At 57.6% G+C, this 26,075-nt stretch overlaps 2 protein-coding genes across 5 annotated transcripts in view; both read left to right on the top strand.

Moving 5' to 3' along the window:
* PCDH1 (protocadherin 1) overlaps positions 1 to 26,075 on the top strand; it is a 52,341-nt gene that overhangs the window by 5,303 nt on the left and 20,963 nt on the right. For 2 of the 4 annotated variants that reach the window (XM_038150231.1, XM_038150229.1), the window contains exons 2-4: positions 1,999 to 2,813; positions 4,349 to 6,541; positions 22,799 to 23,018. In XM_038150231.1, coding sequence (XP_038006159.1) covers positions 1,999 to 2,813; positions 4,349 to 6,541; positions 22,799 to 23,018 — 3,228 coding nt within the window. Of the gene's footprint in view, positions 1 to 1,998; positions 2,814 to 4,348; positions 6,542 to 22,798; positions 23,019 to 23,933; positions 25,052 to 26,075 lie in introns of those variants that run through there. The other 2 variants (XM_038150230.1, XM_038150228.1) reach the window with 2 other exon arrangements.
* LOC119706472 lies at positions 12,458 to 20,738 on the top strand. Its single transcript, XM_038150232.1, has 2 exons — positions 12,458 to 17,524; positions 17,555 to 20,738. The coding sequence occupies exon 2, from the start codon at positions 19,112 to 19,114 to the stop codon at positions 20,108 to 20,110; it is 999 nt and encodes a 332-aa protein (XP_038006160.1). The 5' UTR covers positions 12,458 to 17,524; positions 17,555 to 19,111; the 3' UTR covers positions 20,111 to 20,738.

The raw sequence follows: 26,075 nt of genomic DNA, 5'->3' as shown, positions 1-26,075 counted from the left end.
TGTGGGAAGTACCAAGGAGGACAGTTCAGGATGTTCCATTGCTGATGATCCATGCCATGCCAGGCTAACCAGGAACTGGGCACTTGCAGCGTGGCACCGCGGAGGGGGATGGTGATGGAGCACTTGCCCATAGAGCGTTTGTTTGTCCTTGGATGCAGAGCATGGGGAGAGGAGGCGATGGGAGCAGCGACAGCAGGGTGATGCTGTGGGGCCTTGGCAGATGTTTGTGGCTGGTAATTTTAGGGCATCCAATCCCTGGGTTTTTGGGTGCCAGTGAGCTGGTTGAACCACTTTATGCTCACAGCTCAGCAGAAGCTCCTGGACCCTGGAGGAGGAAAATGTGTTCCCAGAATGGAACGGGAAAGCTGGTGGCCAAGCAGAGCACCAGATAGAGGCTTGGTGTCAGGGCATGTGGCTTGGCACAGGACAGGACAGTCTGTGGGGCTGGCATGGCCTGGGCAGTGTGTGGGCATGGGGAAGAGGTGCCAGTGGTGGGGGCAGCGGTGCAGGGGTGCAGCAGTGCAGGGGTGTCTCTGCAATGCCCGGGGGCAGCGCTTCCGGCACTGCGCTGCAGCAGCGGGGTGGGCACTGGCACAGGGTGGGCACCCAGTGCGTGCCATGTCCCAGACTGGAGTGGGAGGGAATGGGAAGGAACAGTGTGTCTGCAGTGAGGAAGGGAACAGGAGCTGCTGGCGCAGGGTGTGGGGTTGCCTAGTGACTGTGCAGCGAGGGGGATGCTGTGCTGCCGTTGCAGTGCGCCGGGGCTGGGTACTGCCAGGGGCTGCCTGGGGGTTCCTGCACTGCAGCACAGCCTGGACAGGGACCCGGTGTCCCTCTGACTGCCGGGGCACCGGGGGTGGCAGTGCTCCACAGGCAGTGCAGGAGGGATGATGCTCAGGGCCCCTGCATCCCTGCAGTGCCGGGTGGGTGGTGCCTCTGTACCTGGCAGTGCGAGGCTGGCAGTGCCACTGTGCTGGCAGTGCAGCAAGGGCAGTGCTGCTCTGCTCCTGCCACAGAGGTGCCCCGCGGCCCTGCAGTGCTGGAGGGGTGGCAGCCCTGCATCTCCGCAGCACCTCATGGCCCTGCTGTGCCCTGCAGCCCTGCAGTGCTGGACGGGCGGCAGTCCTGCATTCCTGCAGTGTCCGGTGTCCCCGAAGTGATGGCTGCTGCCGTTCCTGCAGTGCAGGCAGTGATGGATGGGAGGGAGCTGTATGCTGGCAGTGCCCCATGTCCCTGCAGTGCTGGGTTCATGGCAGCCCTGCATCCCTGCAGCGATCCATGGCCCTCCATCCCTGCATGGGTGGCAGCCCTGCATCCCTGCAGTGCCCTGTGTCCCTGGGTGGGTGTCAGTCCTGCATCCCTTCAATGTCCCACATCCCTGCAGTGCCGGATGGGTGTCAGTCCCCCATTCCTGCAGTGCTGGATGGGTGTCAGCCCCACATCCCTGCAGTGCTGGATGGGTGTCAGCCCCACATCCCTGCAGAGCAGGCAGAACTCCCCGTTTGGTGCTCCCGTTTCTGCAGCGATGGCAGCTGCGTGCAGTGCTCGTGTGTCCCTGCCATGCGTGGCAGGCAGTGCTCCTGCACTGGTGGCACACAATGCTCCTGTGTTTGGGTGGTGAGAAGCTGTCTCAGAGTCTGGCCGGCTCCCATCGGGTTGTTGGCAGCAGGCTGCCTGCAGTCCACCCTGTTAGTGTGCCTCGTTGGGTCTAATTACAGTTGGTGTGGTGATGAAGAGGGTGGACAGTGGCAGGAGTGGCTTCCTGCAAGTGACAGGGCTGAGGTTTCAATGACAGGGTTACTCACTCCAGCAGGGCGTTGCAGGAACTTTGCAAGCTGGGACGGGTCCTTCGGGGCACTGGAGGCTGCCAGGAGCCAGCCCCAGCAGCCCCTTCCCTTGCGGAGCCGTGCCAGGGCCATGTGCGGTCCCACAAGGCGCGGTGGGTTAAGCCAGGGAAGCGGGCTGCTCGCTAACCTCCGGTGTTTGTGTCTCCTCCAGCTCCCCTGCAGCGCAGGATGAACCCGCTGGCATCCTGCCTGGGCCTGTGGCTCCTCTGCCAGCTCCCTGCCCTGGCCTCGGGGACACGTGCAGTCTACAAAGTGCAGGAGGAACAACCCCCCAACAGCCTCATAGGGAGCCTGGCCTCCGACTACGGCTTACCGGACATGGGGCACCTCTACAAGCTGGAAGTGGGGGCCCCGTACCTCCGTGTGGATGGCAAGACTGGGGACATCTACACCACAGAGACCTCCATCGACCGGGAGAGCCTGCGGGAGTGCCAGCACCTCCTGCCCGGAGAGCCCTGCTTCCTGGAGTTCGAGGTGTCCATCACTAACCTGAACGCCAACAGCAGCCCACGCCTGCTCGAGGGGCAGATCGAGGTGCTCGATATCAATGACAACACCCCCAACTTCGCCTCGCCCGTCCTCACCCTCTCCATCCCTGAAAACACCAATGTCGGGACGCTCTTCCCCATCCCCCTGGCCATGGACCGGGACTCGGGCCCCAACGGCGTTGCCTCCTACGAGCTGATGGCTGGTCCGGAGGCGCAGGAGCTCTTTGGGCTGCAGGTGGCCGAGGACCAGGATGAGAAGCAGCCTCAGCTGATCGTCATGGGGAACCTGGACCGGGAGCAGTGGGACTCCTACGATCTGACCATCAAGGTGCAGGATGGGGGGAACCCCCCGCGGGCGAGCAGTGCCCTGCTCCGCATCACCATCCTGGACATGAACGACAACGCGCCCAAGTTCGAGAAGGCCCTGTACGAGGCAGAGCTCTCCGAAAACAGCCCTGTGGGGCACTCCGTCCTCCAGGTGAGTGCGCAGGACTCTTCTGCTCACCGTTTCCCCTTCTGCCTGGCTCCAGGGACAACCCAGGAGCGCTGACACGGCCGTGGTTCCTCCAGGGAGGAGGGAGGGCTGGATTGAGGAGCTCACAGTGTTACCTGGGGCCAGTGGGCAGGCAAGTCTCTGGGATAGCACATCTGCTCAAGCAAGGTTGAAGAGGATGTGCAGAAGGCACAGCTGGAGTGGGGCTGCAGGATATGGCTGAGGGGCAGCAGCAGAGCTGCAGGGAGCAGGGTTCCGGGTTACTGGGAGGGCTGGGACCCGAGGACCACCGGGAGCCTGGCTTGGGGCAAGCACGGTCTCAGTGCTGCCCGCAGACAAGACACAGACCCTTTCATAAGTTGCATTCCTGTGGCTGCTCCATGGAAACTCAGGAGGTGGGGACAGGGAGCATCCCTGCTGCCCGTGCGCGGGGCTGGCCATGGCTCCGGAGGTGCCCTGCTGTCTGCAGGGAGCGAGGGCTCTGCCTCATCACGGGCAGCACTGCAAACTGGCCCGGAGAGCCCAGGGGGCTGGATCTTGGTGGATTTGGCTTGGAGGGGGCATTGAGATGATAGTAGTCGACATCTGTTTATCTGCAGCTGCCATCTTAATAAGTGGAGCGCGGCCAGCTCTCATCTGCCTGCTAATTCTGATGTGAATTTTTTAAGAATTCATTTTTCACTGTTAAGAGAATGGGAGTTGGAAGCAGATAAGGGAGCTGCATGGCCGGGAGGAGAATGGGCTGAGATGCCGCTGCTGCCATTGCTCAGCTTTTATCTTTCAGGGGGAAAATGACTTCCGCCTGTTTTGTGAGTGGAGGTAAAAGGTGGAATTTACATTTAACAACTTTCGTTCTCCATCCAAATCTGCTGAGCAAGATAACGGCGGAGCAGCAAATGGTGCAGAGAAGAGGCTGCTCAGAGAGCCGATTAGGGAGGCAAATGTTAGACAAACCTCATCTTCTTTAGAAAGCAAATAATAGGCGTAGAAGCAGGTTTATGGGGATGCAGGGCTCCTGGCGGGTGGGCAGGGATGGACAGTGCTGTGCAGGGCTCAGGCAGCCCCAGTCCCTGTGTGGCTGCATCCCCTGATGCTGAGGTGGAGCTGCTGCAGCTCCGCACATGGTTGCCTCGCTCCTCACCCTCACCTGAGCCAGGCAGCTGCTCCAGCCCCTCCTCAGGGGCACAGCTGGAGCTGTCCCTCCCTGCTGCTGGCTAGGTTTCAGCAGCACGGTTCCATGGTTCCGGAGGATTCCCTTCGTGCCGGAGCCGGCTGGGAGGGGAGCACAGCCAACCGGCCCAGCCGGTTTCTCCGGAAGAGCAAGGCAGAGCCTCCGTGCCCGAGGGTGGCTCCCAGCTGCTCTGCCGGTCCCAGGCTCTTTGCCCCACAGTCCTTGGCCCCAGAAGAGGAAATCCTGGTTTTTTACCCTGGCTGTCCTCAGGGAAGGCCGCGGCGGTTTGCGGAGGGGCTCGCTCCGCCATGCCCTTGTCCTGCTCACCGCTTGTCCCTCTGTCCCCCAGGTGAAAGCCAACGATTCGGACCAGGGCGCCAACGCCGAGATCGACTACTCCTTCCACCAGGCCTCGGACATGGTGCGGCGGCTGCTGCGCCTGGACCGCGCCACGGGGCTCATCACCGTGCAGGGCCCCATCGACCGCGAGGACATCGGCACCCTCAAGTTCTCCGTCATGGCCAAGGACAAGGGCGCCAACCCCAAGAGCGCCCGCACACAGGTGGTGGTCACCATCAAGGACATGAATGATAATGCGCCCTCCATAGAGATCCGGGGCATAGGATTGGTCACCCACCAGGATGGCATGGCAAACATCTCGGAGGATGTGCCAGTAGAGACAGCAGTGGCTCTGGTGCAGGTGTCCGACCGAGATGAGGGTGAAAACGCTGTGGTGACCTGCGTGGTGGCTGGTGATGTCCCATTCCAGCTGCGCCAGGCCAGTGAGACAGGGAGTGACAGCAAGAAGAAATACTTCCTGCAGACCACCACGCCGCTGGACTACGAGTCAGTGAAGGAGTACACGATTGAGATTGTGGCCGTGGACTCGGGGAACCCGCCCCTATCCAGCACCAACTCCTTGAAGGTGCAGGTGATGGACGTCAATGACAACGCTCCTGTCTTCAGCCAGAGCTTCACTGAGGTGGCCTTCCCTGAGAACAACGAGCCCGACGAGCTAGTCATGGAGGTGAGTGCCACTGATGCTGACAGCGGCTCCAACGCCAAGCTGGTTTATTCTCTGGTGACAGACCCCTCCTCCAAGGGCTCCTTCACCATCGACCCTGATTCTGGGGAGATCCGGGTGAAGGCGGTGTTGGACCGAGAGCAGCGGGAACGCTATGAGTTCTTGGTGGTGGCGGAAGATAAGGGCAGCCCCAGCAAGCAGGGCACAGCGTCTGTGGCCATCAACGTCATGGACAGGAATGACAACGACCCCAAGTTCATGCTGAGCGGCTACAATTTCTCAGTGATGGAGAACATGCCGCCCCTCAGCCCCGTGGGCATGGTGACGGTCATCGATGCTGACAAAGGAGAAAATGCCCGGATCCAACTGTCGGTGGAGCAAGACAACGGGGATTTTGTCATCCAAAATGGCACTGGCACCATCCTCTCCAGCATCTCTTTCGACCGGGAGCAGCAGAGCACCTACACCTTCCGACTCAAGGCAGTGGACGGTGGCGATCCCCCCAGGTCTGCCTACGTGGGGGTGACCATCAATGTCTTGGATGAGAATGACAACGCTCCCTTCATCACTTCCCCCTCCAACGCCACCTACAAGCACATCCTGCCCCACACCAGCCCCGGCCAGCAGGTGAGCAAGGTCAAGGCGGAGGACATCGACTCGGGCATCAATGCCGAACTGATCTACAGCATCACAGGAGGAAACCCCTTCGAGCTCTTCCAGATCTCCCCGCAGAGCGGAGACATCACTCTGGAGAAGGAGATCCTGCGCAAGCACCACGGCCTGCACCGCCTGGTTGTGCGCGTCAACGACAAGGGCAAGCCCTCGCGGCACGGCACCGCTCTGGTGCACTTCTACGTCAACGAGACGCTGGCCAACCGCACGCTGCTGGACACGCTGGTGGGGCACAGCCTGGACACCCCACTGGACATCGACATCGCCGGCGACCCTGAGTACGAGCGCAGCAAGCAGCGGAGCAACATCCTCTTCGGGGTCATCGCCGGCATCGTGGCTGTCACCCTGGTCATCGTGCTGGTGGTCCTGGTGCGCTACTGCCGGCAGCGCGAGGCCAAGAGCGGCTACCAGGCAGGCAAGAAGGAGACCAAGGACCTGTATGCACCCAAGCAGGCCAGCAAGAGTGGGAAGAGCAAGAACAAGGTTAAGAAGAGCAAGTCTCCCAAGCCACCCAAGCCCACGGAGGATGAGGAGGAGACGGGGCTGCAGAAATCGCTCAAGTTCAATCTCATGAACGACTCTGTCAGCGACAGCCCCCGGATCCACCTGCCCCTGAACTACCCTCCGGGCAGCCCAGACCTGGGCCGCCACTACCGCTCCAACTCGCCGCTGCCCTCCATCCAGCTGCAGCCTCAGTCACCCTCTGCCTCCAAGAAGCACCAAGTGGTGCAGGACCTGCCGGCCACCAACACCTTTGTTGGCACCGGGGACAACAACTCAACGGGCTCCGAGCAGTACTCGGACTACAGCTACCGCACCAACCCCCAGAAATATACCAACAAGCAGGTAGGAGAGCTCATCCTGAGGCCGGCAGTGGCACCCCCGCTGCACCGGGGAGCCATCTGGACAGAGGTGTGGGAGTGAGCGTGGACTGGCCCCCAGCCCTGCATGTGTGGCCCAGGGGGCTGGCGTTGGACTACCCTGAAGCTGAGCCACAGAGCCTGGGCGTGGTGCAGGGAGGGGATGGGGATGGTGTGGGGGAGGCCAAAAACTGTCCGAGCCCTTGTCAGAGTGCCCGGGGCTGGGTCCTGGTGGCGCTGCCTGGGTGACGGTGAAGCGAAGGGCGCTGCATGTGTGTGGCTCTGCATGTGGGGCTCTGGGCAGGGAATGCCACCCGCCTGCATCCCCTTTGGGGACCACTCTAAGAGCACCAAGGAGGGCGATGACCACCCTCCCATCTCTCCCTCTGCTTGGGCTGGCTCATGGGGAGGAGGGACTGGTCCTGCTCCTGCCACAGCTGGGTTCCAGCCCTGCCCTGCTCTAGGGAACAGTTGGGAAGGCTCTGGCCTCACTGTTGCTAGCCTGGGTCTGCTGGTGCAGCAGAGCATGCCACCATCCCTGCACCAGGGCACCTCAAAGGGAGCTCTGCGCCCGCTGTGGCTGCCGGGCAGGTGGGGCTGGGTGGAGGAGCAAAGCTCTGCCTTTTTCCCAGGCTCAGGCTCTGGCTTCCCCCAGGCTTGGGCCCTCTGCCACAGCCGGCGCGGTGAAATCCAGGATTCCCGTAGCATGGGCACTGGGCCTGGAGCTGTGGCTCTGCGGGAGAGGGTCTGCAAATCCTGGTGGCACGGGAATGGCCCGTCCATGTGGCAGGGCTGGGGCTGTGCTGGGGGCAGGCGGAGAGGGGCACTGTGGTCTCTGCTGCAGTCGGGTCACTGCTCTTGGTGTTGCTGGGGGGGTTCTCTGCGTGCAGGGCAGGGCGGAGGCAGGTCTTGGCTGCTCGCTGGTGTGCACTGTAGCTTAGAGCTGAGCCACGAGGTCGTAGGCTGAGTGTGGAGCTTGCAGGACCCTCTTTCTTGAGCTGTCTGGCCATTTAGGAGCTTGCACCACGTTTCTGCTTTGCCACTTCTGTCCTCAACCAGCCAGGGAGGGAGAGGGGGTGCGAGTGCCTGTGGCTTTGTCTTCTTCCTTGGGCCCTGTGGGTGAGGACCACCCACTCCCCCTTGTGCTGTACCCCCTGTGCCCCATGAGACCCCTGCCCCCTTCTTTGTACCCCAGTGAGTGGCAGGCTGGGCTCCTGCCATGGGGCTGAGCTCAGCTGCCCTGTTGGATTTGACTTCAATAAAGTTTTCTATTTTTGACCGGTTGTGCCTTATTTTCCCTGCTGCCCCTGAGAAGGCTCTCCCAGGCATATTTTCCATGTCCTTGGCCACTGGAGCACTCAGGCACTGTGGAGGCCAGAAGTGATGCTCGCGTGAGCCAGCCATCTCCACAAACCCTCCACCACACCCCACCGTGGTCAGTCCAGAGGCCTCACGGTGCTGACCCTTCATGCCCAGGTTGGCATGTCCCATGTCTAGTCACTACCTGGCCCTCTGAAGATGTCCCTCCAGGACAGGGTTCCCAACACCTGCACACACACACACACCCACACACACACACACACACACCCCTGTGTGGATGTGGACGCAGTCTGAGCCACGGCCCAGCCCACCCAGCTTTCATTTCATTTCACACCAACATCCTCCCTCAAAGCTTCTCCTGGTTGATCCCCACATCCTCTTGAGCCACACCCATGTCCCACAGCCAGAGCATGGTGGAGCAGATCCCTGTGCCTGGCTAGCCTGACCCAAATCCCGCCGGCGCGGGCTGGCAGCCGCCGCTCCCGCCCGCCGCAGTGCTGCAATGAGGGCGCACGCGGATGCAGATGGAGCCTTGGCATGTCAGCAGCGCCCAGATCCCGGTGCTCCCCCACCGTGGGAGGTGATGGGAAGGAGAGATCCTCTCAGGAAGGCTTTCTGGAGCTGAGTGGTCCTGCTCCCCATGCAAATGGCTCTGCCCTGTATGGGATCTCCTGGTGGGATGGATGGGGGTGATGCCAATGCCATGGGGCTCGCTTGGGGTCTTGTCTCCAGCTGTTTGGAGAAAAGATGGACCCTGGTAGGCAGGAACCATCCAAGACCTTTCTCCTACCATCCCACTGTCCTGCCTCAGGGCCCCCCTCCCTGGCCACCTGTTCCTGTTTCTCCTGGTTTTTCTTCCAAACTGGGGCACCCATCCCTGCTCCTGTCACACCAGTTCACCTCTTCCCCAGGGCCTCCAGTGGCCTCACCAGGCTGCTGGGGCCAAGGAGCTCTGGCGCTGGGAGAGATTAGATCAGCCGGGGAAACCAGTGGTTCTGGCTTCGGTGGTTTGAGTCCTGTGCCAGCCTTGGCTCTCACAGCCTCCTCGTTTGTTTTGCTAACAGCATAAGGTTTTATCTTGAACCATCCAGGAAGTGTCTGGGCCTCCTGGGCAGGCAGGGCTGGGACCCGCAGGGAGATGCAATGGCTGCAGAGGAGGAAAGGAGACACCAGCAACCACCTCAATAACTGCTCCCCGCAGGGCTGGGCCGGGCAGTCTGGGGGCTTGGCTCAGCCCTGCTATCTGCTTCCCTTTGGGAACTTTCTGAGAGAAGTTTCCCTTCCTTCCTCGTCCTCGGCAGCTCTTTGATGAACCTGGGGTGAGAACTCAGGCGCTGGCGTGGGGAGCGGCTCTTTTTTCTTCCTGGCTCCCAGGCTCCATCCCTTTTTTACCGGGAGGGGATATTCTACATCCTTTCCCAAGAGCTGCCCCGGCTCCTTACAGCCCCCCACCAACCGGGAAGGCAGCTGGACTCGTGTGAACTTGAGCGAGCTCAGCAGAGGTTCCTGCACCTGCCCGCGGGCTCGGAGCGCCGTGCAGCATTAATTACTCTCTGCGGGAGGGGAGGAGAGGAATATTGTAGCTGTAATGGACAGAAATGAAATCGTCTTGTTTGAGAATTTAGCTCAGAGTCTCCATAAATTGCAGGTTTAGGTGCTGGCAGATGTCTGGGAAAGTCTCCCACTGTCCTGGGTCAGTGGGTTTTCTCAAGGTCGTTCACGTGGAATGAGCTGATAAATGGATCCAGCAAGGAGCTGCAGATGGAGCTGAGGGTTCATGGGGGACCTGCCCTGCTTTCCCCCAGTTTCAGAGAGAAGCTGTGCTGGAAGCAGTTCCTCCGCTCTGAGTCAGCCCCTGCTGCTGGGATCGACTGGGCTTGGGTCAGATTTGGCTCTGGCGGGCTGAGATCGAATGAGGGAAGTGTCGTTGAGGGGCTGCAGCTCCCTGGATCTGCTGGGAAGAGTGGCTGTGTGAAAGCGCAGCAGCTTGTGAGCATCACCGGGGTGCCCGGGGGAGCTGGGGGAGCACAGGACAGGGTGGGGAGTGGACAGTGCACCGTGCTGGAGCATTGGCGAGGATCCTGAGGGCGTGGTGGCTCCTGGTGCATCTGTGCTGGGGCCTTGGGTTGATGAGTGAGAGCACCGTGGGGTGTTTGGGACCTCAAAATGAGGAGCTTCAGCCATGGAAGAAGAGCAACCCCTGGTAACAAGCTGGATGTGCAGCCAGAGCCGGCGTGGGTGCGCGCAGGCTGTGCTGCGGGGGGAGGTGACAGCGGGGTGTACCCAGCCCCTGCCCCCGCACGTGGGAGGTGACAGCGGGATGCTCACTGCCAGCACCCTATGGAGGTGGCACAGAGGGGAGCGTGGTCTCGGTGACAAGGGGGGGGCAGGGACACACGCACAGGCTGTGTGTCAGGGGTAGGGGATGCAGGGAATGCAGCCGGAGCTTCCCCTGGGAGGAAGGTGGCACAGGGCAGGGTACAACCTCTGTCCCCAAGGAGGTGGCAGTGGGGACTGTGCAGGAGTGGCACAGGCTGTGCTGTGTGGAGGGTGGCAGTGGGGTGGACACAGTGACAGCACGTGACAGCAGGGTGGGCAGCTTTGGCCAGGTGACAACTCTGTAGGCAGTGCCTGCAAGGAGACAGTGGCACTTACTGTCCCTAACACATCAGAGAGGTCATCGGGTCTCTCCTGCCTGGCAGTCCCTGGCCCCACCAGCGCTGGTGACCTCGTCCTTTCTCCCTTGAAGGCTCACCCAGCCTGTGCTCCTTGCCTGGGGCTCCCCACGTGGGGCTGGGTGACAGCACTGCCCAGTTCTCTTCTTGCCATTCCTCCCTGCTTCTCATTCCTCCCTGCCCTCCTCTTCCTCTCCCTCCTCACAGCCTCAGCCTCTCCCCGGCCTGATGCCCTTGGAGCCAGTGTTGGCCTTTCCTAGCTTGGGGAACTCCTCCTTTCCCTCCCCCCAGATCTTCCCGCTTCTTTCACAACTGTGTCTGCTCCTCTCCACCCTCTCTCCTGATCGCTCCCTTCTCCCTGGCTTTCCCCAGTCTCTCCTGACTGTGCTGGCCTCAGCACAGAGGGATGCTGAGCCCTCCCAGCGCAGGGCTGAGCCCCTGGCTGGCTCTGCCGACCGAGCTGTGGATCCTGGGGGATGAAAGCCCTGGCTGTGTGTGCAGCCGCCCGCTCCAAGCCTCCCTGATTGAAATTCCCAGCACTGCTCTGCCCGCTCGGCCGGGCTCTCAGCTGCAGTGCTGTTCCCTGGAGCGGGGCCCAGCCTGCAGGCTGCTTCACCCGACACCCAAATCCTGGGGCAGATCCCCGGGCTGGGACAGGGTGTGTTCCCGTGGTCCCTGCATGTCCCCGTGGTCCCTGCGTGTCCCCAGGCACTCAGTGACCCCCCAGCCCACAGAGCACCCAGAGGTGTGGATGGGGTGGAGCACAGAGGGTGGGATGCAGCTGGAGGAGGTGGAGGGTGGGGTGTTCCCCAGTGAGGACAGAGCTGGGGTGTTCTGGGATGTTCTGGGATGGGATGGAAGGAGGTTGGAGTAATGAGAGGGTGCGGGATGTAGGACAGGCCAGGGAGGTTGTTGTGGAGGGAACAAGGGCTAAGGAATGCCTGGAGCAAAGGGCACCGAGAGGCTGGAATTGTGTCAGGGCTGGGGAGGGCAGCCCTGGAGCCATGGGACAGCAGCAGACGGGTGGCTGCTGTGCTCTGGCGGCCAGCTGGGACCCCCAGAGTGAATCCCCCCGTATGAGGCCGTGTCAGGGCAGGTCCCAAAGAGCCCCTTCATGGTTTGTGGGGTGTTGGACACTCAGCACCCATGGTGCTCTGGCAAACCTCCTGCTGGTTGGCACATTCTTTGGAATGCTGAGCCCTGTGCCAGGCCCAAATCACCTTCCTGCCCCTCCGCCCTCATCCCCACACACCCCTGTCCTGTGAGAGCACCTGCCAGGAGCCCTGGGCACGGCCCATCCCCAGGGCACAGCTGTGCTGCCATTGCACAACCCAGCTCTGCTCCTGGCAGAAACCAAGATGGTCAGTGGAGATTATTCCAAAAGAGGCTCTTCCTGCAGTGCCCTGATCCTTCAGCACCCCAGAAAGCTCAGACGGCTCAGCTGGGGCACAGGAGGGTTGAACAGGGGTGAGGAGGTCTCCCCTGGCATCTTGGTGCCCCTTTTCTTGTCATCTCTAACTGTGGCTGCAGCATCCACCAGTCCAGTCTGGGTGAAGCTCAGCCTTGGCTTCACCTCTGGACTCAGACCTGCAACTCAGCCTCACTCAGCTTCCCCCCAACAGGTCCTTCATCGACCTTGTCTTTTGTCCTGACCCTTTCTGTACTTCAAGGAGAGCTACAAAAAAGATGGAGAGATTTTACACAGGCAGAGAGCGATAGGACAAGGGGAACTCTTTGAAACTATAAGAGGAGATATTTAGATGGGATATTGAGAAGGAATTCCTCCCACTGAGGGTGGGCAGGCCCTGGCACAGGGTACCCAGAGCAGCTGTGGCTGCCCCTGGATCCCTGGCAGTGCCCAAGGCCAGGCTGGACACTGGGGCTGGGAGCAGCCTGGGATGGTGGAAGGTGTCCCTGCCATGGCAGGGGGTGGATGAGATAGGCTTTAAGGTTCCTTCCATCTCAAACCATTCCACGATTCTATTATCTGACTTTCTGAGCTTTTCTGGAGGTCTCTCACCCTTGAGTACCTGGTTTCCACATCCTACCTGTAGTAAAGGCTTCTTTTCTGAGTGTGATTCCCAACCCTCTTGAGAGGAAGAGGAGGTCAGGCAGAGGACCAGAAAGAAAACAACTCCCCCAGATCCCTTTAAAAACATTCCGGGTTGTTTTGCATCAATGCCTGGTGTGGTGGAAGCTGTTTACTGCCTCAGCCCTTCAGCTGCTTGCAGGGAAGCGTGGGTGGGTTTGTGGTGGGAGCGTGGGTTGTGACCTGCCAGGAGAGCAGGAGAAAGCTCCACCACCTCATTATTTTCATCCTTCTGGCACTCACAGCCAGGCCTTGTGGGTCCTGCCCAGAGATCCCTGAAGATGCCCCTTTCCTGGGATGTAAACATCCTTCTGAGCTCCTCCTGGCTTGCAAAACACCCGCTCTGATCTCCTATCTGCACATGGCACAGGGATCCTGGCACGTCCCATCAAAGCTGGGAGCCGTCCTTTGGGGAGGGCAGCCATCCCCACCTCTCTCCCTGGGAGCTGATCCCGCTCCGGAGCTGTCGGAGCAGCCTGCCCTGATTCAGCTCCTCTGAGACATCTTGAAAGGCCCCAGCAACCTGAAAGCCTGCAGCTATTTTGCTCCCACGTGGCCTGGTTCTCACATCCTCCCAGCTCCCTGGTGCTCAGGAGCAGCTGCTGGGGGGGCACCTCATGGCTGAGCTCTGGACTGAGATCCTGCTGGAAGTGTCCTGCTGGAGCGATGTGTGATGTTCCTCTCACACTCGTCCATTCATCTTCCTGCTTGTTCATCAAAAGCACTTGAGCCCTGTGGAAAGCAAAACCCGTGTTTCAGGTGTTTGAAGAGCCCTTCGTTCTCATTCAGGCTGGGAAAGACCTTCTGAGGTGTGATTCCAGGTTCTACAAGTGCCTGGAGGAGCTTGGGTTGGATTTTTTTCCAAGGATTTCAAGTGGATCAGAGTTTATTAGGGACCATTGGGGCATCTCTTGCCCAGAGAGCTCAGAAACCTTTGCTAATGGGCTGGAAATTTGTTTGAAGCCGGAATCTGGTTTAGCCAAGGATGTGACAGCAATGCTGGGATTTGAGGAGCTCATCCATCCCAGGGGTCCTGTGCCAGTGGGAATGGGAATTGGAGCAGTGTAGGCAAGATAAGTGGCCCTAAGAAGCCTTCCTATGACCTGTCCTACCTGTTTGATGTCTCCAAAGGAAGGTTTGTCTCACCTGGCATCTCCACACGTCAGGAGGTGCAGACCACTAAAGTGAGGGCTCTGCCCATCTCTGCAGCATGTGGATGCCCAGACCTCTGGAACAGGCGCGATTTCTTGGGCAAACAGGAAAAGCTGCTGCCCTTGGCCTGTGGAAATAGAGCTGGTGGCAAAACAGGTTTGCCCTCAGAGGAAAATTTTCAATTTGAAAGCAAATCAGGAAGAACTGACAGTTTTCCCCTGTTTCCCAGGTCAATCAGAATATATATTGTATATAAATATATTTTTTTTTCTAGTAATGTCTAAAGGCATGATTTTGCCTGACCTTTTTGAGTTGAGCTCCATAATTAATACTTGGCCAGAGTTCTGAAGTGAAAGGTACCTTTGCAAGAGCATCATTTTTTCATTTTCACGTGTCAGCAAAGATCTCCCCCATGCCCCAGCCCTGAAACAGGGAGCTCGCTTGAATAATGATCTGATTTCAGCAAATTGACAGGTTTTCTGTGGAAAGGCTTCCATGGAGGCATTCCTGGTTATCTCCAATTTTTTTTGATAGAGTCCTGAGTCTATAGCTTCGGACCCCCTGCTCTCCCCAGAGCCTTCAACGCTCCCTGTCAGCTCCACTGGGTGCAACTGGGAGCCAGATTAGCTCATTATTTTCCCAGCATCATTTTCCCACTCTGCAGCTGTTGGATTCCTCGAGGGTTTTATTCAAGTGTTGCTCCCAGTCCCGGAAAGCTTTTTCTCCCTGGGATCTTAAGATAGTTTTAACATGATTATGAGGCCTCCTGCTGCGTCCAGGGCAATTTCCACTCCACACCAACCATCTCCAGAATAGCTCCATTATCAGCTGGATGGTGACAGACATTCCAGGGCAGCATGGCCAGGCCAATTTAGACATCATTCCATGAAGATTATGACCCCTTTCCATTTTACTGTTCGCCCTTCCGATGATTTATTTCCGTATTTTCCTTGCCCATCTTCATTTCACCCAATGAAAAGCCAAATGGCACCTCCTGGATGGGCTCAGAGCTGGGACAGGCTGAGGGTTAGGCAGGCTCTGTCCCCAGGCTGCCTAAATGGGTTTCTAATTGCGTTAGATCTTGCTCTGAGTTAGATAAATTCGATCTGACCCGGCAGGTTGGCACCGGGCTTTGGCGGCTTCTTTGAGCATCATGCAAATTTCAGGAGGCTTCAGGGCACCTATGTGGAGTCAGCCCACATTTTCCCTGGATTTATTCATTAAATAGTGCCTCGGGAGCTGATGTCCATTTGAGGCTGGCTGCTCTGCTATCATTATTTCGGCAGGACTTGGAGACTGCCTCTGCTGACTGCAAGGTCAGCACTCGCTAATTGTCAGCTGAGCAGCCACTCAGGAGGGGAGCAGGTGCTTTTTGGGATAATACCTGGGTTTGGGAGCTGGGATTCCATGGATTCCTGCATGGTTTTTTTCCTCTGGTTGTGGATTCCTTCTCTGGTTTGTCAACAGTGAAAGAGCTGAAGGGTTGCTGGGAGCTGGGGATGGACACAGGGATTTGTGGGCAGACACAGCCATCACACGAGACCCCATGAGCATCACGGACCAGAGCATGGCTGATGTGCCCTGTGGGACCCCAGTGGCTGTGGTGGAGGTGACCCCAGTAAAGTCAGGCTGGGAGATCACAGATTTGGGCCTCTAACTGTGCTCCAGAATTGTCAGGGTTCTTTGGGAGACACTATCTTCAGGGACAAAATCTTGGGAGGGCCTGAACGAGTGTTTTGAATAAAAGGATGGGTTTCACAGGTGTGAGACCACAGATCTTGGCTTAGAGATGGGTCCATCCATGTCCCTCCCTTGTCCAAAGCAGCCCCTGGGACCTGACCCCAGCCCTTTCCTCAGTTCCTTCACGTTGGGCAAACAGGGAGCAATCCTTGGAATGCAGCTGGGTCTGCTCAACCAACTGAACCCCTGGAGATGCTGTGGCAGGGCAGGGAGGGGCCCTTGGGGCAGACAGGACCCCCAGGCCACAAAGAGCAGGAGCAGAGGGGAGCTGTAGATGCCAGGAGGTGACACCAAGCCAGGACAGTGCTTGCTTTGTCACTTGTCCCTTGTCCCTGTCCCTCAGGATGCTGTTGTGCCAGGAAACACCCTGAGCTCTTCCCATCACCTGCAGGGTGAGTGCAGAAGAAGCAGGGAGGGCTCTTGGGGGGCTTCTCCTCCAAAATCAGTGCAGTGGCTGCACATTGTTCTGCTGGAGGGTCATGGAACGGGATGGGAAGAGCTGTCTCAGCTCCATTCTCAACCCAGCACAGCAGCAGAAGCTCTCGTGGCTCAGACAAGCTGTAAAATGGTCGGCTCAGGGGCGAGCTGAGCCTGCGTCCTGCTTCCTGGAGCTTAAGCATTGCCCTGGGTGGTTTTGGCAATTCAGCTCCAGCTTTCCTCGAGGCCTGCCCTGGTTTCCATGGACATAATATTCCCCTCAGCCTCCTGCTCCCAAGGCTGTGCTGCACTGCACTGGAGCTCCGCTGCTCGCCAGGCAAAGCAAACAATTCCCAAGCCTCCACCCATGGAAAGCTGGCTCTGGGTCACTCAAAGCACCACCCCTGGGCTTATCTTCCTCTCTTCCTCTCCATATCCAGGGATGTTGCACGGCTCCAGGTTGGTTTGTGAAGGAGAAGGGTTGATGAATCCATGTGAAGTTGGGCAACTCCCGCGCCACAATGGCTCCCTTGTCGCTTATTTTGATATTCCGGGCGCTGGCTCTGACATTGCCTTTCACTCCCGGCCCTGTGAGTTGCTGCATTGTGGCGGCTGTTGGGGAAGCAGCTCCCTTGGCAGCTGCCTGAAAGGAGGCTTCTGGCGTGTGAGGAGGCACAGGAGGCCAGGGGAGCTGCGGATCCTGCTTCGGGATCAGCAGCGAGCCAGTTAACAAGGGCTGGATTTTCCCCACCGCGCTCGCTCGGGGAGGGGGAGCAGGGTGGCTCCCCTCTGTCCCTGCCAGCAGGAAAAGGGTGCCCGGGGCGGATTTTGTGGTTTCCTTCGTGAACAATGGAATTTCTCCTGCTGCTCGGTCCCTGCCCTCTGCACAGGCGGTGATGGCATGGGTTTGTGGGGACATGGTGACATCCTGAATTCCTGTTGCCTCCTGGCACTGTTGTCACCTGGGCTGAGTTTGTTTTGCCTGGGTTTAGTGAGGAGAATCAGCCTGGTGCGGGTTGTGCTGGGAGCTGGAGATGTTTGAATGAGGGAGGGAAGAGGCAGGAGGGAGCAGAGGGGCTGAGGAGTGCGGGGTCCCTTTACCCCCATCCAGCATCCATGAGTGAGAATCCTCACGGAATCATTAAGGTTGGAAAAAAACTCCTCCAAGGTCATCAAGATTTGATGTCACCCAGCCCAGAGCACTGAGTGCCACCTCTAGTTGTTCCTTGAATGCCTCCGAGGATGGTGATTCCACCACCCTCCTTCCTGATGCCTGACCATCCTTTCCATGAAGAAATGTCTCCCAATATAATTTTTCCTAGTGTGCCCTCCTGGCAGAAGGAATCGGCAGTCAGGAATTGGTATTGGGGGGTTTGGGATGTGCAGCCAGGACCAGGCAGGTCAGGGACAGCGCACAAAAATTCCTCACCAAAACAAGTTCCTGCTACTGCCAGATGAGCCCCAAAACTGGAGCTGTGGGTTTGGGCCTGGCTTCCCTGTGGCTGGAAAATTGGGCAAGAGATGGAAGGGGCACAGGGAAGGGCAGCAGGGCTGGAAGGGGCACAGGGTCAGGCAGGTGGGCTGGAAGGGGCACAGGGTCAGGCAGGTGGGCTGGAAGGGGCAGAGGGAAGGGCAGCAGAGCTGGCCAGACCAGCCTGGTGTCTGCAGCAGGACCTGGCAGAGCCGGATGCAGCCTGGATTTGTGGAATTGGAAGGGGGCAGAGTGAGGAGTAATTACTGCCGTTCCTCACAACCCTGCAGGTAGGAGAAGTTCAAGGCAAAATGGGCAGGCAGCAGAGGCAGGAGCAAAGGGAAGAGCTTTTCCAGCGAGCACATGGGCTGGGAGTTCACTGCTGCTGGAATCTGCAGAGGCCAGAGCAGGCACGGACTCAAAAAGGCAGGAGAGCACTTCACAGAGGATGGGGGTCATCAGAGGCAGAGCTGCCAAGGATTCCTCCTCGGGAAAAATCCCTGAGCTGCGGCAGCACGGAACCTGCAGGATTTTCCCAGGGATGAACATCCCCATCAGAGCATCCCTGCAGGAAGAGGGGGACAGGGGCTCAGTTTGTCCCTCAGATGTGGTGCTGGCACAGGTGTCCCCATCAGTGAGCACTGGGGAGCCCTGAAAATGACAGTTTTTTTATCTAAAGCCACAATTTCTCAGCTGAGGAAATAGACAGCTCTACCCCAAATCCCATTCCAGCACAGCGGCAGCAGTTGGAAGTAGGAAACCAATAAATACTGGGGGTAAAAGGAGGGAGTTACAGCAATTAGGAGAAATTAGTCGTTCTGGAGTGTAGAAAATTAACAAGCAAATCCAAAGACATTGGGGGAAAATCAATTATTACAAAGTCAACACAATAAGTACTTTAAAAAATGTGCTGGGAAGAGGTGGAATTCAGGAACTGTCAATTCCAAGTGGAGACTGCAAAATTGTTAATTATGGAGAAAAATGCAAAAGTATTGACTAAATAGTTGGAGTAATTTGGGCTGAGACATAACAACGTAGGATGTGGGACCTGCCCATGTGTTGGGAACCAGCAAAGGCATTCAAAATAGAGATATTTGACATAATTGAATGGAATAATTTGTAGCAAAGAGTGGGATCTCTGCTCCGGAGGTGTCCACAGAGCTGGGGAGCCTGGGGTGGGCAGGACTGGTAGGGCAGCGATGCCATGAGCAGCTGGAAGAGCTGGCTGGGGCTGTGCAGTGCTCACTGCCCTCGGCAGCCCCAGGGAACAACTGGATTAATGGCTAAAGCAGGGAATGGCTGATGGAAATAGCACTGACGTCAGTCACTGTGGCTGATGGCAGAGGACACTGGGCACTGGCATTATGTGACAGGTCTGGCTTTTAAACCTTTCCCTAGGCGTGGTTCTGGCCTCCGTGAGGAACAAGGGCTGCTGCAGGCGTTCCTGCGGGGCTGGAGAGGCAGAGCTGGTTTGTGTTGGGTACAGAGCTGCTGGAGACTGATGGATGCTCCCAGCTGATAATGGGGATTTTATCACTATCATTATTATTATTTTTATTGTTTTGCCTGAACACTGCTCTGAGTTTGGACATCAGCAGGAATTTCTCCATGGAAAGGGTGGTCAGGCATTAGGAGGAGCTGCCCAGGGAGGTTTGGAGTGCCCATCCCTGGAGGTGTCCGAGGAACACCTGGATGTGGCACTTGGCACTCTGGGCTGGAGATCAGGCACAGCTTGGAATTGATGACCTTGGAGGGCTTTTCCAACCTGGGATTCTGGGATTCTCAGCACGGCATTGTGAGGCAGATCCGGTTTATCCAGAGCTTAGGGAAGGGAAGCTTGGCTGGGATTCCTCATGGAGCAAGGTTCTCCTGGAGCTGCTCCTCGGCAGCAGCGCCGTGCCCGCTGCCATTCACCGCTGTAATCAATGGTCTGGAAGGAAATCTGAAATCACTGCTGATAAACCCGCGGCTGCCACGGAGATTGGTGGAGTGGGAGATGGTGCTGAGCATGGAGCAGTCATGCAGAGCAATCCAGATTGCTTGGTAAACTGGGCCCATTTAAGCAAAGTGCATTTTAACGTGGCCCAGCGCGGAGCTGCACGTGGAGAAACGGAATGCTGGCCGATATCCTGGCTGACTTTAAAATGGATTCAAGGGTCACGCTGCATGAGTAGCTCAGGGTTAAGAGGCTGGCACAGACCTCAGGTGGAAAAACCTGCGAGGTTGGAAGGGCAGGAAGGCACTGCAGGAAGCCCTGGTGAGATGGCACCTGCAAAGGTCACCTCTGATGAGGAACGGGGAAAAACTGGGGCAAGCAAAGATGAGGGCCTCAAAACAGATTTGATGTTTGCAGGTTGTGACTTGGACCTGCTGTGTTTGACTCCTCAAACAGAAGGCTCTGGTGTGCCTCAACTGCACTGCACAAGCAGCTCCTTGTGCAGAGGCCACTGCCCGCTCAAAGGCTCTTTACCCTCCCCCAGAAAGGTCACACCAAACCCAATTTCTGTGAGTCAAGGCCAGACAAATCGATTCCGTGCCTTTCCACGATTCCAGAGCCGGGCTGTGCGGGTGGAGAGCTGGCCAGGGCACCTGCTGGTGGGGCTGGGCACAGAGGGAGGGGGGCACTCCCCGTGCCAGTGCCACGCTGCCCTGTGTGGCTGCAGGGGACAGGGCTTGGGAGCCCTGCAGTGAGAGGAGCCCTTTCGAGGGCTGCCTGGCAGGAGGTGACATTTAAAGGAGGTGTTTTTCAGGTAAAAGCGCTGCTGTTGGGATGCAGCCCCCCAGGGTGGGGGGATGGTGGCTGTCACAGGCTGGCTGTTTATTTGTGTTATCTCAGCACCCCGAGGAGCCTGGTCCGGCCGGGCTGGTGCAAGCACGGAGGGAAAGCAGAGCTCGGGATGGGCCAGGCAAGGCAGGAAATTGGTTTCAGCTGGGTGGGCAGGGTGCAGGGGTAGGGCGGTGCCAGGCTTTTCACGATCCCTGTGGGCTGGGAAGAGACTCCAGAGGGTCACTGGCACCTGGACAGCGCTGCCTTGTCCTCAGCCCCTCCGGGAGGGGCTCGCCTGTGCCTCAATGACAGGGGTTGCACCCTCTGCTCTGGCAGCCCACGGGCACACGGGGCTGTGCCCCCTCCTGGAAGTGTCCAAGGCTGGGCTGGACGGGGCTCGGAGCCACCTGGGCTAGTGGAAGGTGCCTGCCCATGGCAGGGGTGGGATGAAGTGAGCCTTAAGGCCCTTCCAGCTCAAACCCTGCCATGATTCTGTGATTGCACTTGGCCAAAGCTACCACTGTAGTTTTTTTGCCAGAGTGATTAACCCAGTCTTCCCTGCTGCAGGTAGAGGTCACTCCTTCTCATCTGCCAGTGGTCCCAAGCAGAGGCTTTTCCTTTCCAGCCTTTGGCACCCTTAACCTTCTGTTTCCTGGACCAATTTATCTCTTTTTTAAAAAATATTTTGTTGTGGTTTCTAACGACTGCTTGTCTGTTCCTCTCTGCTGAAGTGGGGCACTCTCCTCAAAACCGGTGCCCAGCTCAGCCTCCTGGCACCCAGCAGAGCTGGCACATCCCAGCCCATTCACACATCCCAATATTGATGCATTTTTGGGTGGGAGGTTGGCAGCAGGGGTGGATCCCCAGCCCGTGATGCGCAGTGATCCTCAGCCAGCTGTGACTGCTCCTCATGAGGGTGCAGATGTGACAGACCCATCCCACATCTGTCATGCCAGCAGCTAATGAAAACACAGCCCAGCAAAGGATTTAGGACACAACCCAGAGCTTTAATTTGATCCATGATCCCAGCTGAAAAGGCTGTCTGCAGTAATTCCTTTGGGAATAACACTTTCCAAATGATTTGCACCCACATTACCCAGGCAGAGATGTACCGTGCTGCACCTCTGCTGTTTGCTTGCATTACTTATGAGAAAATCAGCTAAAACAGTGTCAAAAAAAAAACTTCCACAAGTCGAGCTAGAACATTTACTGCTCCTCCTCCCTCCACGAGGCCTGCTGTCTTTTCAAAGGAAAGAGTTCAATGGCTTGACATGTTTGTTTGTGACAAACCTACAGTGGCTGTTACTCATTTCCTTGTTATCTTGTAGGTACTTACAAAGAGTTCTTTTATCTGCTTCAGTATTTTTCCAGGAACTGAAATTAAGCTAACTGTTTTATAATTCTCCAGCTCTTCTTTTTTCTCATCATTAAAGACAGGCGCTATTTTAGCTCACTTCCAGTCTTCTGGAAGCTCCCTGATTCTCTACAAATTCTTCAGGAAAAAAAAGAAAGTCTTGGGAAAAAAAAAAAAAAAAGCAGCCCTAACAGCTCTGAAGTTACTTAAATCAGGTCTCTAAGCATCTGTGGTGAATTTAATCAGGTCCAACCAACCTTAAAGCAGCTCATCTAAATGCTCCCTCTGTGTTCCTTCCCTCTGTTCGTCTCAATTCCTTCCCCTTCCTGGCCGGTGCTCGCTGTGTGTGGGACGCCTGATTGCCACTGATTTGTAGGAAAGACACCAGCACAAAAAAATGTATTCAGCCTAAACGGCGTGTTGGCTCCTCTCTTGCTTCATCACCTTCAGATGCCCATCAAATAATTCCTGTCTTGGGCTTTTCCCCACGTTTCTGGTGGAGAAGCATTGCGGTGGCTTTTTCTTGCTCTCGGTGGCTGTGCTTCATTCCTCTCTCTTGCCCCTTGAACTCTCCACTCCACTCCTCGGTAATCACACCAAAGAAGGATTTGGTGGAGGGATTTGGAGAGGGATAATGATGTGGCTTAATGGCTGCTGGCAGGGAGCTGCTCCTGAGCATGAGGCAGAGCTGGGGAGGGAGAGTGTGAAGTGGGGTCTTGGAAACGCTTAACGAGCACGCAAAAGCGGCACTGGTGGTGACCCTGGGAGGAGAATCCTGAGGATGGGAGCTGGGGTCAGGCCAGGGGCCAGCAGGGGAGGGAGGATGTCGCCGTGGCTCTGTGCTGGGCAGCAATGCCATCAGAGAGGCTTTGGGGTGGCCTTGGCCACACAAGGCTCTGGGGCTGTGTCGGGAACCTGCCAAGTGGGGACCCCTGGTCAAGGGTGGGGACAGTGATTCAGGAGGCTGTGCTCATGGGAGCACCTTTCCAGAGTTGTCCTGCCAGAGTTGTGGGAGGGGACATCTGGGTGACAGAAGAGGCTGGGACAGAGCCGTGGAGGGAGTGATGGGTTGGGGGAGCACAGGGACCATGCAAAGTGTGCTCCCTGCATGTGATGGGGAGCTCTTGGCTGGGATGGAGCCTGATGCTGAGTCTGCCAGGATGGCTCTGGGGGCTGAGGATGGGGTCAGGTTGGATGACCCCACCCTTTGCCTTCATCTGCGGGGTGGGTGACGCAGCATCTTCTCTCTTGTCTGCAGTTACCTCATCGCCGAGTGACGTTCTCTGCAGCCAGCCAGGCTCAGGACCTGCAGGACCCCTCCCAGCACAGCTACTACGACAGCGGGCTGGAGGAATCCGAGACCCCCAGCAGCAAATCTTCATCGGGGCCCCGCATCGGGCCGCTGGCCCTGCCCGAGGACCACTATGAGCGCACCACGCCTGATGGCAGCATCGGGGAGATGGAGCACCCCGAGAACGGTACGTGCCCACCCCTCGTGCCTGTCCCCTCCCTGGGACCTGTCCCCGAGGCTTCTGGTCCTCCATGATCCATGTCGCCAGTGTGGGTGACAGTGGAGCCCAGCTGGGACACACTCGGCTTGGTGGGGATGGGAAGATGGAGAAGAGGTGAGGCTCAGAGCAAGAGAGCAGCAAGGAGTGGTGGGGAGGGGACAGGTGGGTGAGGGAGGGAAGATCTGGGTGAGCTGTGGGATGGGAGGAGTCAAGGAGACAGTTGGGTGGGGCAGAGGACAGGTGGGTGTGGCAGGAGATGGGTGTGACAGGAAGCAGGTGGGTGTGGTGGGGACAGGTGGGTGTGGCAGGGGACAGGTGGATTTGGCCCGACATGGAGGTCCGAGATGGCAGCACAGGGGTGAGCAGAGGAGCTGTATCCCAGCCCATGGGGAGCTCATGTGCTGTACTCAGGGGTTGCCCATCGCCACCTCGGGGGATTGGGGTGTGCTGGAGCTCCCTGTGTGTATTTGGGGTCATAGCTATGGGAGGTTCCAGAGGGCAAAGCAGGTTTAGTGGCACAGGCTGGGCTGAGGAGATCCACGGAGCAGAGACTCATTGAGCGTGGTAGTGGTGGCAGCAAACCCCAGAATGAAGTGTGCCTTCACCTTGTCCCTCAGGTCACCTCCCCCTGGGGTCCAGCTTTCCCTGAGAACCCCTGGAGGTGTCTGTGGTGTCACCACCAGAGAGCTGCTTTCCCTGCCCTGACGCAGCTTCACCCGCGGTCGTGCTGCTCGTGCTGCCTCTGTGCTGCCCCCCTGGCTGCAGCCCACCCCCCTAGCTGTCTTCTCTGGCCAGCTCCCGTTGCTTCCTTGGATTTGGCTCTGGCTGTGCACATAACATCTTCTCTCCCGTACCTGCTGCCTTCTGTGCTTGTGTCCCCAGGGGAGGTGGCTGTGGACGTGGCAGGGTCAAAGAAACTTCTGGGAGGGAAGAGGAGCAGGTGGCAGAGGGTTCTCCTGAAGTCTCCTCCTGTTTCTGAGAGCATCTTTGGCTTTGGGACAGGTGTGTGCATGGTGGGAAGATGGCTGAGTGTGCATTCAGATGGTTTTTTAGGGAGCTGCAAACCTGCTGGGTCCCTCTGCTGTGGAAATGGACAGGCCTAGTGGAACATCTCTTCCCAATTCCCAGGTTATTCCTGGAGTAACACTGGAGTTCTCTGTGTTACAACCATTGGAGCGAGGCATGGTGGGATTCCCAAATCCATCTGTTTCACCCTCCTGTCCACGAGTGTTGTGCAGATGACTTTCTCCCCAAAAGTGGCAGTCAGTCACCTGGGAAGAGCAGTTTGGAGCAGTTCCTGGAACCCTGGCACTCAGTAACAGTACTGGGATTCCCTGAGTACTTGGAAGAGAGACTGGAAGGGTGGTGAGCAAGGAGATGCCCCACGGATGAGCTGATGGATATGGTGAGGTAGTGGGGCTGATGGACCTGGAAGAGGAAAGGTTGAGCCCTGGAATGTGACAGGAAACTCGGGGAGCATAAGGGAGGAACAGGGCTAAAAGTAGAAAGAGAGGAGAGAGAGGAGCACCTGGAAGGTGGAGGGCAGAGAGGGTTGTCTTGGGATGTTCCTTGGAATGTTCGTTGTGTGCCTGGCTGGATGGGCAGGGCTGTAGAAGGCCAAGGGACACTGCCTGGAGCTGCCAGGGATGGCTCCCTGCCCACAGCATCACAAACCTGCCCTACAAAACAACTCCTGTCTTGGCACAAGGTGCCCTGTGTGTGTTCACCTCCCAGGAGAGCAGGAATCACCCCACGCCTGTCCACCACCAGATCCCTGTGTGGTACAGACCCTGCGGAGGCTCCCAGGAGTAACCACAACCCTGCTCCGCTCTCCATCCCCCAGAATGCCCTGCCTTGGCTCCCTTCCCATGGCAGTGGTTGGGAATCAGGCTCCAGTGGCTCCACATCTGTTCTGATGCTGGAGGACATCCTGTGTTGGGTGCAGAGCCCGTGGCAGGTCAAGGCTCTTGGAATCCACCAGCATTATCCCGAGCTGGTCCTGGTGCTCTGCAGATAATGTGGCACAGCAGTTCAGGGGGGACCTGAGGAGCTAGGCTCAGGGTCATGATCCTCTAAGCAGACTCTGAGGGGATCCTGGCACTGGGACAGGCAATTTGGGGATTAGGAGGCACTGGGGTGTTAGATCAGCTCACCAGAGTTGTGTTTGCTCCATCCCCTGCCCACATCCACGTCTGTGCTTCCAGACAGACCTTGTTAGTCCCGAGAAGGATCATGACTTGTTTCCTGCAAAGGCTCTCCAGTGATGTGGGACCATCATGACCTTTTGGGGACCGTCCCACCATGTCCTTGCCTTGGCTTCATCAGCAGCCCCAGCCCTTCAGAGAGGTCAGATCTTGGGTTTTTGGGAAGCTGGGGAGACTAAGCTGTTCCTGACCTTCTGTTAAACCGCGGAGATGTGCTGGATCCCGCACCCCCATCCCGCGGCACGAGCGCCAGGCTGACACGACTGTGCATTTTCTCAGCTTTCATCTGGTTATAAATATCCAGCATAACAGGGCTTCCATTGCTTGCTCCAGGAGATTATCCCTGCAGCCGAACCAATCTGATAAGCAAGTATGCAAGGCTATTTATAGCGTTTCAACTGGAAGACAGATCCATGCCTTCTCTTTGTAGATGGTTCTTCACTTGATTAACACACATCTCAGTGTCCTCCTTTTTTGGACCCTTTCTGCTGTGCAGACTGCAGTAAAATGCTGTATTGCAGGGGCTGAGCCAGGCCCTTTGCAGGAGGAATTACGCTGGTTCTGGTGAAGACTTCTCCAGGAGCTTGGCACTGACGTGGCAGCTCCTCAGTCATCCCAGGCATTTGTCATGCCTGCTATTTTCCCTTTCTGCCCACTGTTTCCTCCCCAACATTTTCCTGTGCTGTTCCCCACCTTGGTGGGGCACACTGAGCTGGGAACGAAGCTCAGGCTCCCGCCTGGCCACCCGGTGCTTTTCCCAAAGACATCTGTTCCCCCTGGATCTCAGATTTGCTTTGGTTGGAAGGAGCCTGGGTATGCT

The sequence above is a fragment of the Motacilla alba genome, chromosome 13 (genome assembly GCF_015832195.1).
Source record: "Motacilla alba alba isolate MOTALB_02 chromosome 13, Motacilla_alba_V1.0_pri, whole genome shotgun sequence".
Taxonomy (NCBI): domain Eukaryota; kingdom Metazoa; phylum Chordata; class Aves; order Passeriformes; family Motacillidae; genus Motacilla; species Motacilla alba.
Note: the sequence above shows the minus strand (reverse complement) of the source record. Positions and strands in the feature narration are given on the sequence as shown.

Coding starts and splice junctions, on each gene's coding strand:
- LOC119706472 (XM_038150232.1), top strand. CDS start 19,112: ATGTGGCACTTGGCACTCTGGGCTGGAGATCAGGCACAGCTTGGAATT.